General features: G+C 32.5%; 2 protein-coding genes across 2 annotated transcripts in view; both read left to right on the forward strand.

Moving 5' to 3' along the window:
* The window catches only part of LOC127840489 (E3 ubiquitin-protein ligase rnf213-alpha-like), a 58,247-nt gene extending 51,735 nt beyond the window's left edge, over window positions 1–6,512 (forward strand). Inside the window, exons 44-50 of the mRNA XM_052368906.1 lie at window positions 782–975; window positions 1,121–1,300; window positions 1,452–1,587; window positions 2,408–2,599; window positions 2,739–2,872; window positions 6,001–6,208; window positions 6,378–6,512. Coding sequence (XP_052224866.1) covers window positions 782–975; window positions 1,121–1,300; window positions 1,452–1,587; window positions 2,408–2,599; window positions 2,739–2,872; window positions 6,001–6,208; window positions 6,378–6,512 — 1,179 coding nt within the window. The remainder of the gene's footprint in view (window positions 1–781; window positions 976–1,120; window positions 1,301–1,451; window positions 1,588–2,407; window positions 2,600–2,738; window positions 2,873–6,000; window positions 6,209–6,377) is intronic.
* Window positions 6,513–7,964: 1,452 nt separating this feature from the next.
* Window positions 7,965–14,765, forward strand: part of LOC127840932 (E3 ubiquitin-protein ligase rnf213-alpha-like) — a 38,340-nt gene continuing 31,539 nt past the window's right edge. Inside the window, exons 1-8 of the mRNA XM_052369397.1 lie at window positions 7,965–8,140; window positions 9,197–9,344; window positions 9,713–9,878; window positions 10,552–10,714; window positions 12,878–13,047; window positions 13,160–13,369; window positions 13,807–13,994; window positions 14,127–14,232. Coding sequence (XP_052225357.1) covers window positions 7,996–8,140; window positions 9,197–9,344; window positions 9,713–9,878; window positions 10,552–10,714; window positions 12,878–13,047; window positions 13,160–13,369; window positions 13,807–13,994; window positions 14,127–14,232 — 1,296 coding nt within the window. The 5' untranslated portion in view covers window positions 7,965–7,995. The remainder of the gene's footprint in view (window positions 8,141–9,196; window positions 9,345–9,712; window positions 9,879–10,551; window positions 10,715–12,877; window positions 13,048–13,159; window positions 13,370–13,806; window positions 13,995–14,126; window positions 14,233–14,765) is intronic.

Genomic DNA, 14,765 nt, shown 5'->3' on the forward strand with positions numbered 1-14,765 from the left:
TTTAAGAATTATAGAAGTTGCGATTAAAAAGAAGCAGTTACGGGACAGGGCATCGTTGGCATATTATGGTTTGTTCCCGAGACGGAGTATCTGGCCTTGTTTATAACAGTTCCCAAATGTTGGTATACCACTTACACAAACTTTAAATTAGTGTCACATGTATGTATGTTGGTATGCATGTTTACCATTAGAATGGGCATTGTTTAAAATGGGTTTTCCTATTCATGTCCCTTATTCTTCCGTCCACTTGTAGGGTAGTATTTTATGTAGCGAGTTATTAAATTAGTATTGAACTTAGATGGATAAACTTAATAAACCAGCCAGAATGAAGTGTGTATCACCATATTTGTTCGGATGTGTTTTGAAATAACGGACGTTATGATTTTTATAAGCCAACATAATTTTCATGGCTTGCAACTGAAAGGTATTGCTATTGACCGGCGTAATGACTTGCGCTCTTGCATATTTTTGTTCGGACTTTTTATACAACCGGTATGGTCCTTTATCAAAAAAACAATATATTTGAAATATGCTTTCCTTTTTACTAAAAAAGGATTTCGCTCTAGAAGACCGAATTTTTACAAACATATAAACAAGCAAATGCACAGGTTATTTTAAATGTATTACTGTAACATAAATGATATAATGGAAAATAATTAACCACCGTATATGGGCATTTGATTGTTACTTTTTCTGACAGAGTTGGAGTCTTGAGACAAAATAGGCATGTTTGGTAATCCGTGTTCTACGGACAAATGTTTGAACATATTATATTTTGCAGGTTTGTCGAAATATCAACAAGATAAAAGTGTGTATGGAAACAGGAAACACAGTTGTGTTGCTAAATTTGGAAAATCTTTATGAAAGTTTGTATGATGCTCTTAATCAATATTATGTACGCTTCGGAGGTCAAAGATACGTAGATCTTGGTTTGGGAACCCACAGAGTAAAGTGTCTAGTTCACAAGAAGTTTCGGTGCGTAAAGTACTTCGCATTATTTTATTATTTTATTATTCCTGTCCTTGCATTGATATAAATGTTGCCTTTTAAAATGTTAATTTAAGTATTCTACACTTACGTTGAAATTGTAACAATGATGATGGATGTTTTTATATCCAAGCTTGATTGTCGTTGCTGACAAAGAAGTAGTTTACAAGAAGTTTCCGATTCCGTTAATTAACCGACTGGAAAAACATTTTCTCACCGTGAATACCATTTTAAACAACGACCAAATTGATCTAGCTAAAGACCTCCGACAGTGGGCGAACAGATTTGCCAACAAAATAACGAATATTACTAGGTAATAAACTGTTTTCTTTCGTAAATATGACACCGATGTTTCCATAGTTGAAATTTCTCTACTGAATTTTATATTAATATGTACAGACTCTAAACGTTATTACATAAGTAGTTTCAATAAATTATGTTTACGTTATTTCTTTACTTTTCAGACGATCAAATGGACAAGGGACGAAGATTGGCGATGTTTTAATCGGTTTCAACGATGACACTTGCTCGTCAATCATACTGAACATAATTGAAACAAAAAATGAATCTGAAGACGACTTCTGCAAATGGAAGATGAATGTAAATTAAGTATTGTAATCTTTCCGCCTAATAAGGAATTATAGTGGTCGCACTGTTCTTTCGTTTGCCTATATTTTTGCGTAAAATTGCTTGTGCGAATATTCGCTTTCGTGTGTTTGCGTGTTTTGTTTTAAGTCTGTATTTCGTGTTATATCTGTGTTTTTTCTAGAGCAATGTAAATAATATATACATTTCCGTTAAATGCATCATGTTTAGACGCTATATCACACACATACAGTTAGGTAATTCACTTTATTAGGTTATTCATTGTTATCCCTCGACATCAATTGTTTGTTAAGTGTGTAATTAATTTAGGTTTCTGAACAAAAGATCCGCATTAACAAGTGTATATAGATATTTAATATGGTACATTAAAGTTGCTTACATTTCTACGAAATCAGTGGTTAAATGATGATATGATGATAAAACATGACACAGGAACAGTCAATTTGTTCAATAACACTAGAATTGGCCCATTTGATGTTATATAATACGAACAGCTACAGACAGAATAGTTTATACGTAAAGTTGATATCTTTGACAGTTTTTGAACAATGTGTGATGTTTATTGGTATTCATATACAACACCTTATCCTCACCGACAAAAAAGTGATGGACGTTTTATATCCAAAGGTCTATTTATCAAATGCAAATGTAAACTCTTCTAAAAAGACCTTTCGCTGACACAACATGATGACGTAAATAAACAAGTTTTACATAAGAAACATCTTATATACAGTTATATATTAAAATTTAATACAGCAACGTGTGAACATGCTTGCTTCACACGATGTAGAACGTATACTTATATAATTCATAGATTCTTGAGGAAGGGAAACGGATATTATTATGGTCGGCGACGCCAGAAGCTTTGGTCCGTACAAACGAGCTGAGCCGAAATGAAAGCAATTTGATAATGAAACACTACTTTGAATTGCAAGCTCACGGCAGCGTTATCGAATATCTCAAGCACATGATCGTCGATAAAGGGTGTCAACAATTGCTTACACAGGTGGGTATATGCATATAACGTACACAATTATATTTTTGCGAAATTTCTACTTAATTTTGAATATTGAATATAGAGATAAAAGTATGGACTAATTTAAAATTGAGCCCTTTTATAAATATGTGCAACTATTTATTTTCAGATAACATGTCATTCGAAACTTCTACCATGCAACTACGATATAGAGATAAGAAATGCTATTCCATCCCTCGGTGATGTCGACATTCTGTCGTTGGTGTCGTTTGATACAGAACAACAGTTTAGCAATCGAATAAGGTAGTAAAACATAATACAATACAAAAAGTAATGCATTATATATGTTATGTTTGTCATCTATAGGTTTATGATTTATTCGGTGTTGAATTTTGTATGTTTTAAAACAGCTTTCAATACATGCAAACGCTATCTTATTGTGCATTATGAAATTAGAGCCGAGGATCCAAACGTCATGTTTTACTAGATTGCGGTGAACGTATAATAGGGAACACGAACTAGACCGATGTTCAATTTTTCTCACTTGACTTCAAACCTTGAAACTCATATAACACATGTTCAGATGGTTGTAAACTAATTTAATTCTTAATTTATTTTAAAGTTTTACATTGACTAAGAAAAATAATATATTATACAGTAAGTATTTAACTTAATATAAATATTGAAACATGATTTCTGTAAGTATTTTCTGAAATTTTGGAAATACAATTTATAAAAAAAACCTATTGTCAGTCAATTAATAAGTAAGTACGTGTAGCTTGTACACGTAGTTTTTTCGGTGCGTTGAAATCCTGGTTTACATATTGGACAACTGTGACCTTGAGATGTGACAAACTAATACCAGTCTAATTGTTGTAAATAAAAACTAACCATAAATGTAGTAAACAAGTTTCCTCTACATCCATAATTAAAAAAAATGATTTCAAAATCCTTAATAAACGAGTAATTAATGCTCAAATGCTCATAAGCTGCTAAATAGTCGTTTAAAAGAGACACATAGGAAGTAATCATATACAATATTAAGAATAAATGTTGTACAAAACAACACATTTTTTTACAAATTTAAAAAAGACTTAAGCTATCAAGCTCTCAACTAGATAATGCTTGATATTGATCTTTATATTGAAGTATACAACATGAAATTATTTCAGAACGCGTACCATATCAATCAATTTAAGTAAATAATGGAATTCGTTGTTTCGGCGGTCTATGAGTAAATGACTCAACCATTTGATCATGCAGCACCAGCACTATGTTATCCAATATGTAGCAAGAGCTCTACAATAAGTCCTGGTAATAAAAACAAGCTGTACCCTTGCAAAGAGCATTTAAAGCGAAATGCAGTGAGGCGATGATTACATCTTATAAACCCTAATATATCCCATTATTAGTTAATAAAGTGTCGAGTGTTTACTCATCTATCATAATTCAGAGTCGTTTTATTGGCTATTTATTACGATAAATTGATTAATTACGGTACTCTAGCGGACTATTGCCTTGTTCAAATTTCATGTATCAAGCCTCTCGTGAGAAACCCATGGAACCTTTTTCTTATTTCTCTTAAACCAAAAATCGAAAAGGGTGTTCTCGCTCGTGAAATGGATGTTGTTGAGTAAAATTCGTAAAATGGTATCAAAAGAACTAAGATAGATGCGAATTATTCACAGAATCATTGATATTCGCTTATTGCTATAGCAAAATTCTTTTTCAAATAAATAAGTGCGTGTATGTGAACTTTAACCGTTCACCAGTATTACAATTGCGTTGTTTTATACCTGCGTAAGTCATGTTGTCCGATCATAACAAGCCTTTATGGACACGTGTCTCAATTCCCTCTGGGATATTAAGGATAGTCGACTTACATAATATTATTCCATACCAACATACGTATACCCTCTCATAAATATGTCACCATGGCCGTCCACTCATTTTAGTAAATCGGAACATGTGACACACATTCTAAAATCAATTAAGGCAAAAAACATCATTTGTCGATACGATCATACTTCAAATACATGTATAATATATTTAACTTTTAAAAAATACAATATAACGGTGGTAATTATTATAAATATTAATATCTACACATCGTCCACATTATTATATATATGAAAATGATCTTTACAACGGATGTGACAAGTAGATTTTGATTTCGTATGTAAAAGGGTACTAATTTATTCCTTATTATGCACCAAAATGAAAAAGCCAGCAAAGACATCGAAAAGGGATAAGGAGAAGCCAACCTTAATCTGATTTATACATGTGTTTTGGTCAAAGTGTCATGTAGATCTTGTCCGTTTGACCCGTTTAAGTCAACGCTTCAATAAAAAGGACGGAATACAGAATCGCAACGAAGGCGAATTTGAAATCATTAGATAATATGTTTAACAACCAAGATGTACAGGCTTCTTTGCAGGCGGTGTTACCAACGATCTCCCAATAGATCTTTTGTTTTATTCAGAACGTTTGATGTTAAAACATTAAAAAATACCATATTAAATTGAATATGAATACCATATATGCTTCTTGGTACTTCAATTAGATACATATTAAATATATATATTGTTATGGTATAGGCTTTGTGTTCATTTAATTTTATAGATAAAATAATCATATGAACCTTAATACTTTAACGTTGTTCATTAATCTTCATGATCTCTTAAGAACTATTGCAATGTGGAAAGGTACATAATTAGCTTATTGCAGTTTTTCAAAACGACATGGTTTGAATTGTTGAATCATGTTTATCATGAATTACCATTCAATCTGCTTTATAGCGGCTACGTAAGTTTCTGGGATTCCGTATTGAAAGTACAGTTGCACAGCCTTCATTTACAAAATATGTTCAATTATCGAGTTATCTGATTTATTTAACCTGATCGAGTTATCCGAAATCACAAAAAAAACTGCAAAATACTTACGACCTCGTGTCAACAATTCAAAAGTCATCCACTCTACGTCGGAACAACAATTTTGACCGTCCCACAAATGAACATGAACACAATTGTATAATATTGAATAACACGAACACACAATTGTTTTCTGACATAGTATACATACACAATAATTTGCTCACTAGAGGACGGAGACTGTAATGAGTGTTTCTAGTTATAATAAGCACAGCAAAAATATTTCAAAGAATTTCTCGATTTTGTTGCATGTCTGCTTTCCATTATTAATTTTGCATCAGTGAACATTCTGTCTGATAACACATATATCATATGACCCTCCAATATCAAATAATAATAATGATAATAATAGTTATAATAATAATAAATGTTAGTAATTATAAGTATGATTATTTTATTTCATTTTATATGTTATTATGATAATGTTTGATATTATTATTATGAGTATTATTATTATTATTATGAGTATTATTATTAACATTTATTAGTTCATTTATTCAGACAACATTTTGACCCGTTAGAAACAAAGTCACGTGTGATAATAATACAATGCGACTCGGGTGATGCAAATACGAACCTGATAGCGTGTGCTCGCTATTCTGTAATGGATGCTTTGGAGAACAAAAAAAGAAATCTGCAATCTCCAATCCATATTTTATTTATTGTGCAACTTCCAAGAATAAGTGGTGGGTGCTTCAATTGGTTTCAGGTACGTCGTTTACGGTGACGTAGGCACCACTTTATTGTATAATACATGTATTCGAACCGATATGATTGATAATATGCGTCAACAATGCGCCTACATGAACACGAGTGCATACATATATACGTTCGTGCGTACGTTCATATTCATATAATGTTAAATTTGTATTTTAAAGTGTGGACCTTGGCATTCGGTACACATAGACGATCTCTATCCCGAGGGGCCATATTTTCCTCACCTTAGAGACCTGCAAAATAGAAGTGTCAGTGAGGTATTTGAACGAGCTTGTGATGGAACACTAATAACGTGAGTGAATTTAGGGACTTATTACATTTCAGCAAACTATTCTTCGAAAATGAATATGCAAAATAAATCTTAGCATGCATTTTAACTCATAACATTTATTTTTTGTCTGCGCAAGTAACGTATAATCACGTTTTATAAAAAATTCACGCGATAAGGGAAAATTGTGCAAATATTCTTTATCCAGGAAACGCACGCTAACTTACTGCAGCCCTAACGCATACTAGTAATTAATATTTGCAAGCGTTTGCAATTACAATTATGGTAATACGACAGTACCGTAGGTTATATAAAATGGCAATATATATATAAAAGTATACAAACTAGAACTGAACAATTATGGACATTGATACTCATCGACCGACCCACCTAATCAACGAACCAATCTTCATGAATGTGCTAAATAAAATTGCTCGATATAAAGTGCTATTAATAACATGCCTGGACAGTACAGTAATGAACCAAATGAGTTTTTTTAAACCACTGTCGATTTTAAACGAGCGATCATTTTGTCAATCAAACACTTTTCCTCATTTGACACTCTTTTTATAACACCAAATCGTTATAACATGTTGGTTATGTACACATTTTTTTAAATCTGTACTAGAGTCTTTTTTGCGAGTTTACGAACATTGCGCACGGAGCGTAACTCAATAACGTTCATTCGCGTCAAAAATTATTGTGTACTTAAAACCAACCCAGTACATGAGTAATGAAAATTTCAAAGCTCTAAGTAGATGTTTCTTTTGAAACAATTACATTATCAAGTGGTTGATATGAATCAATTTGCTGTGTGTGACATTCTTCAAATTTAATAGGAATACCAATTTAAGAAATTAAATCCACGAAATTTATTAAGCATTCGTCATATTTCGTATTAGCTGTTTCATGCCGCAAATCTAGAAATGTACGTAGCAACCAACGTGGATATTTCATGTTGACCGCGGTGACGCGCTTTTCACGTATCTTATAAATTGACAATTAACAAAGCCGAGAAACTTTATAAACGGTGAATTCATTTTTTTATGTTATTTCTGTTCATATTAACTTATATTTTCTCAACGTGTTAATATATTTCTAAATAAATTATGTATAACTGCACCTCGCTATCAACTTACTCAGTCGATTTTATCTAGTGTTTAAAACCATCTTTCTGCGAATAAAATAAGGGAAAAGATAGACAATGTATACACATTTATTTACGAAGCATAAAGATAAGTGACAAGTAGGGAATGCTATCGGATCTCGGTAGTCGCTTTGCACTGCGTATTGGTCTATTATTTTTTTATTAAGAGCTTAAAATCTATATATGAGTTTCAGCATAATTGGTATTTTTGGACAATTGTTTTAACAAAAAAAATTAATGATTTAAACAAATAATCCAACATAATCAAAACAGTTGAAAACACTTTTCTTTAAACACAAATTAAATAAATTATTCATTTCTTTACAGTCCCAAAGCCGAAATAAACAATCCGAATGCCTTGAAAATGAAAGGGCTGTTGATGCAATGTGTTCATCAAGCCTTGTCTATGGTCAAAGATCAGGACAACAGCGACCAACGAGCAACAACAAGAATACGCATAGTTTTACGAACACTACGTGGATTGACAACAAAGAGTGATCAGGCAGAGGGTAAACACATTTTGGGAAAGGTTTATTTTATCAAGTAACAGAGGTTTGGGCATAATGCATTTTCCATTGTATGTCCGTCCTTCAGGCTATCTGTCCAAAGTCGAAAGTTTAAAGATATCAAACAGATTTTTGAAAGTATTAGGCACCCTTTCTTTCATGTATTAGAATGCGCTTGGTATAATAACTATATGCTGACAATCCTAAATGTGTATTCCATCTAAAGTAACGGAACAGTGTATTGATTTTTGCCAAACACATAGCATTATATTTAAAACTTATCAATTCAAATTCCAACTTGTTCCTCTATTTTCAAGATGTTCTGAGTATGATTGTATTATTTATTGTTATGTATACATTTAGATTAAGTAAACTTTCGATAGATAAAAGATACTTTTATATAAAATTATATATTTCTTCAGAAAGCACAATTTTAACAAAGTCTGTAATTACCGACATATGTTGGATGAAAATTTGACTGTGTGGTTTCCATGCTAATCCAATAAGTTTTAGACTGTCAAATTACACACACTAAGTATTGAAAGCCAAACCTGGAGCTTTCGTCCGTGTACTTCAGTTTTCATCAGCAGACTGATTTCTACTGTTATGAAACGTTAACACCGCTAATTGTTTGGGTGGGCGATGTTAACGTACGGTCCAAGGTGTGCGAGAGTTGGTAGACTATAATTCGGACCACACAATCACAATGGAGAAAGTTAGGATTCTGGACCGTGAGCCATCTTGGTTTGACAGAGGGGTCTAGAAGGCTATTTACATCCGTGCACTAAGACCGGCGCTAAACAAGGACGGGGCCGCTACAAACTCTCGCACACATGGGACCGTACGTTAACATCGCTCGCCCCGACAATTAGCGGTGTAAACGTTTCCCAACAGAAGAAATCATATACATGGACGAAAGCTCTAGTTATAGCTTTCAATACTTAGTGTGTGTAATTTGGCAGTCTAAAACTTATTTGATTACCGACATACGTGATAACATAACAATATGAAAACTATATAAGTTTATTATATACTAAACGCATTTTGTAATTATTATAGACAAGCAAGTATTCTTGTCTGGCATCATCTTATGGCTAACAGAATTGCTAAGAGAAAAGGAAAAAAACACTGATCCTTCATGGGCTAAAGAGTGGATGTCACATGAGGCAGCTGCCCTTGAAAAAATAATAAAGAACGGGACGTTCAGGTACGAATTTGTGTGTAACAATCAGAAGTTAATCTGGACATATATGCGGGTAAAAATAATATATAGGCATTTGCAAACACTACAAAAATACACTGCTTTGAAAATTTAATAAAAATGTAAGAAATGCGAAACCCAAATAATGATCAGTATCCTCCTTATTCAATCTGTTATCATTGGTATTCTCACAGACGTTTAATGTTGTTATCAATGATAGACGAATAACGTTGTTAAGAGCTTGATGTTACCCACCACGATTGGTTTCATAAATATTGTGATAACATACAACCAAACCACCCTTCACATTCTAATAACATCTATTGTACAATGTTGAAAATATGTGTGATTGTATTTATAACTGTATGCTGTAGACGTTCCTGTTATCAGTCACTCATGTCAAAAATGACACCCGTATTGGCCGGAATATTTTCCTTTCTGGATACAAACAACAATATGGATCTACTTGAATGCGACATAGGCTGGAAACAATATTTTTGGCTGAAGTTTTTCAATCAACAAGCGTTGATTCCTTTAAAGGTTTGATTTGATGTTATTGTCCGATACAAACTTGCGTATATGTATATGCGTTATATGTTTTTAATAGTAAACAACTAAAGTATTTGAATTCAATTTGCATTGAAATGTAGACAGATATGATCTGTGTCATATATTAACACTGCGGGACATTGGTTACGCATATTCTCGAATCTCCGATGTTTTTTTTCCAAGCTATTAACTAGGAATCTTGAAAAGTAAATTGTGCGGAAATCCTGACCCATACGTTATTTATGAATAAGTCCGTTATTATTAATATCGGATGCTTTAATAACGAGAACACACGCTACTTTTTATATTCGCATGGAAATAGATACGATTCATAAAACTACAATAAGGTTAATTAATTAATAGGTATTCTGGAAAATAATAACAAATACATGTACAAAATACCAGCAAGAGTAAATTAAAATTACTTTATACCAGTCAATTTATTTATATTGTATTTTGTTTAAAAATATATGAAACGCTTCATTTGTAATGAAACGTGTGTACTCATGATCTGTGCGTTGAAAAACATAACAAATACATATGGGGGTGATATTTTGTTATATCACGTCTTATAAAATGTTAACATAACGTCAATCGGTCAATATTGGGAGGTAAATCATCTTTCTTGAAATTAAATATAAAGTCATCATTCATTTGTTTTTAGTACTCAGACATTCAGCAGTCAGATGGTTCCATATTAAAAGAATACACCGTGGAGTGCACGGGATATGAAGGTCACCATTTCGAATCCAATCTTCCATTTTCCTGGGTTATCATTAAATTGGTAGATCAGCTCATCCGACAACTGGAATTCGACGAGCAGCAAGGTACATATATTTAATCAAGAAATGCATTTGGTTCATTACACCTCAGTTACAGCAAATTGATCAGTTTTTTATAACTGAATTTCGCCCTTGAAAATTAGAGAGGGAGGGAAGGATAAACAATGTGTTGTTCTATTATTACTACAATTAGAGGCGAGTGAAAATATATGATAAAAATAATATTCTTCTATATAAATTGAACACTTCTAACAAACATATAACGAGAATTATAAATAGCTAATAATGGCTTCTTATTACAATATGACTAAGTGGCTGTCTTTATATTGTGTTAGTGATTGTTACAAATACCTTGACTCATATCTTTCTCATGTCACTCATGGATGACACACACTAAGAACTGAGTACAGTTCTGAAGTATGCTCAGTCCTTCTGTCCCCCAACTTTGTGCCTTTTTTGAACTACCTCACTCCACTAACGACAGCAGTTTTCTTCAGCCACTTCAAACCAATTGTTTTTGCTATGTGCTCCATAACATAACGCCACTCCATTTGCATTTTTCGATCAATTGAAACCATTTGGGTGACATATATAGTCAAAATCGCAAGGTAAAAAGAAATACATACATACAAAATCAACGGCCAGCACTATATCGAAAAAAATCTGTGACAAATATTCGGAGATGGCTGTTTTAAAACAAATGAAGGAAAAAGACATAATCGTTTAAAACTCCATAACGTAGAATTATTCGCTAAACTATAAATTTAAGTTCATGATGTTAAAACTGCAGACTAAGCAAACGTGAATCTATAATGGCTCTTTACTGAAAGAAAAAAGCTTGCGCGGCAACCATCTGAACATCAACATCTAACCAATATATTATTGTATATTATGGACTGTATATGCTCGGCGTTTTCGTATATATCAACAATTGTTGGTCTTTCATTTCTATTAAAACACCCGATGGTCACACTGTTTTTATAACGTTATGTAATATCACAGCATACACACATGTAAATCGCCGATGTTTTACATTTAGCATGTTTCATTCACAATGATTATTCGAGTATTGACCTGTTGTAAACAACATGCCTCATTCGAAAAACGGGGTATGTGTTGTTGACGTACAAATACATTCATCGCGCATGCCCAAATTTTCATGATCATAAACGCTTTATTATTCCATCAGGTCCTTTTGGTTGTATGTTTTTACTATATATCTTTGCTTTACATATTTTTGTATCGCTGTCCGTACCTATTGCAATTTTTCTCTATCACATTACATAACATAGCTACATGGATGAATTTCAATATTTAACCAAATAATAACGGTAGGAGCAAGATCATTAATGCATAACATAAAGTAAAACACAATTATTGTGCATTTAAATATCAAAACAACATTCTCTTAAATCCAGCAACTACGTTTAATGTAACTATATCAAATTTATCAAAATAGAACAAGAAGTTATAGTTATATTATTGTTTATGTTTGACGCGTATTGTTATATGTTTTAAAAAAAAACTTAAGATAAAATATAATTTTTTAAAGAAAGTATAGGATGCAACTATACACAATATTCAAATATCAATATTGCATCTGCATTTCTGCGTTTTATTCCTCCCACCTTTGGAAGTGACTTCGAGATGTTTTATTGTTCTTGCGTCCATTCATGTGAGTTGCGCATTTTATCAAAATTATATAGCTGCTAAAATGATACAATTATATTCATGAGTATGTCAACAAGAGCGTTAGGGTATTTTGGTTCATGTGTTCGTGGTACGGTTTAAATACTTGAACCTGAATATTTGGGTCTTATAGATTGGGAATTATGAAGTTCGTGGTAGATAAAAACCTATTACTGTGAGCGTATGTTGTTCAAGCCGTTTTTTTTTTCAATAATTCACCAGCATGATTATATTGTTAGGACTTAACGGTTTTGACGCAAATTTAAAACTGCTAAGCGATGAAACATTATGATCGTGTGCTACCGGGTATGGTTGCTGCTTGGTCAATATCTAAGCAGACAAATTCAATGTTTGAAATTGTCGCGTTTAACTCCAAAACGTTCAGCTACGGAAATGATGAAATCTTAACTGTTTCGTTTAATGATTTGTTTAGGCAAGCGTCATAGTTATATGTTACTTTCTCCTCAGAACATGCGATTCAGAAAGTTCACTTAATCAACACATGTATGTTTTTAACAGAACCAATTCAAAAATGTTCCCGTTTGCTTCTGAGTGGGCATTGTGGAAATGTTCTTGCTGAGCTTCGCGAGATGGCTGCCAATCATGACTCTCTGCGAGATATATTACAAAGCTACGTTCATGATTTTGCACACACTATCTACAAGCCAGAAAGGGAATGTGAAATGGATGTAAGGACTCCACATTCAACAGGATTACATTTTTGAGTTAAAACTGAAATAGAAATTAAAATTATTTCCATACATGAGTTTCTTTACTTTCATATATTGTATATATTTACAGATTGTGTGTAAAAGGGTAATGTCGAAAGCCATGCAGATATGCCAAAACAGCGGAGCACGCACAGACCTAATTGAGCATATCATATGTGTTCACATTGCATATGAACGTTCGTCTCATTTTTTGTCGGTGTTTAGATCCATTAACAGTGTATGGGAACAATGTAGCAAAACCATCAAAACGGAAGATTTGTCGTTGGATGATAATTTATTTGTAAGTTTAACTCATATATAAAAGCGAACACAACTGCATTATTTGGTTTTCCTAAAGTGTGATTGCATAACTTAGTTCTATTATAACAAACTTATCTATGTGTTTCGTTTGAAACGTCCGTTTCACATATGTTCTCTTACGCATTTCTTAAATGACATTTTGAGTAGTTTGTTTAATATAAATAATAGACCACGTGACATTTATACATTGCTAGCATGCATTCGTAAATATATATGTCTTCTTTTATTTTAAAGCATTTGTAAAATATCTTAAACTCGTTGTTCTTTCAAACCATATTTTACTCATAGGCTTTCTTACATACTTAAATCATTTAATACATTCAATTCAAGATAAATGATATGACTTTTTCAAGATCTTTCATGTGTATATCTTGTAAAGCGTTGTCAGCTTAGTTTGTTTTCGAACTGAATGTTTAGATACTTACTGCCCTGCATGGCCTCGTAACGGATCTCACCCCAACAGCTACTGGGCTTAAGGAAGGCTCAGCACAAAGGGACTGGCTTAAAAAGGTTTCCTTTTACCGCCCTGTTGTCGAAACCATCTTAACATTGAGCCTGCCGGATGGATTTCAACAAAATTGCAAACAATTATCAATACAAACCAAGTAGGTTTAAAGATATTGAGTTTGTCGATGTGGAGCATTTGTGTATATTTGCCTATAGTCATTATGTATTAAATATATTTTAAGTTTATATAAGCTTAACGTCGCATTCACAAATACAACTGTTTTTATCAGGTCAATGTGGGACAGAGTGGTTATAATGAAGCTCTTCCTTGAGAACGTTTGTTCTGATGAAACAGAAAACAAAGTTAATATCTCATTTTCGATGACGCTCTGGAAGGTATGTAGAATTTTGCACTGCACGGATAAGGGAACATTTATATGACCATTAAATTAAAAAAAACAAAAACATATACAGTGTAATAAAAGCAATCATATGCCACATTGTGAAATGTTAGGATTTGCTTATTTACAGAAAATAGAATGGAAATAAGAAATCGAAACCAGTGGCGTTCGAACGCCTGGTTTTAATAAACTTAAATCGCTGTGATTTGAAAGCTCTCTTACCAACTATATTAGTGTTTCAAGATGGGATCTAAAATTAATGTTTGTATGAATATCAAATAGAGCATATTGTCGTCAATGTTAAGGGCCACAATTAGACCCTATTATTCCTAGTAAAAATTTAATATATTCCCCATATTTAAAAAGTCCTGTAAAAAAATAGATATATTGATCTTGAAATTCCTGTAAAAACAGTTCTTAAATGCTATTCAAATATTACGTGTGTTAAGAATGATATATATTAAAGGTGAATAAATATTCGCTATTCGAAAGAAATAAGTTAAAAAGCATTTTTATATCCCCTTTCAA

This window comes from Dreissena polymorpha, chromosome 8 (genome assembly GCF_020536995.1).
Source record: "Dreissena polymorpha isolate Duluth1 chromosome 8, UMN_Dpol_1.0, whole genome shotgun sequence".
Taxonomy (NCBI): Eukaryota; Metazoa; Mollusca; class Bivalvia; order Myida; family Dreissenidae; genus Dreissena; species Dreissena polymorpha.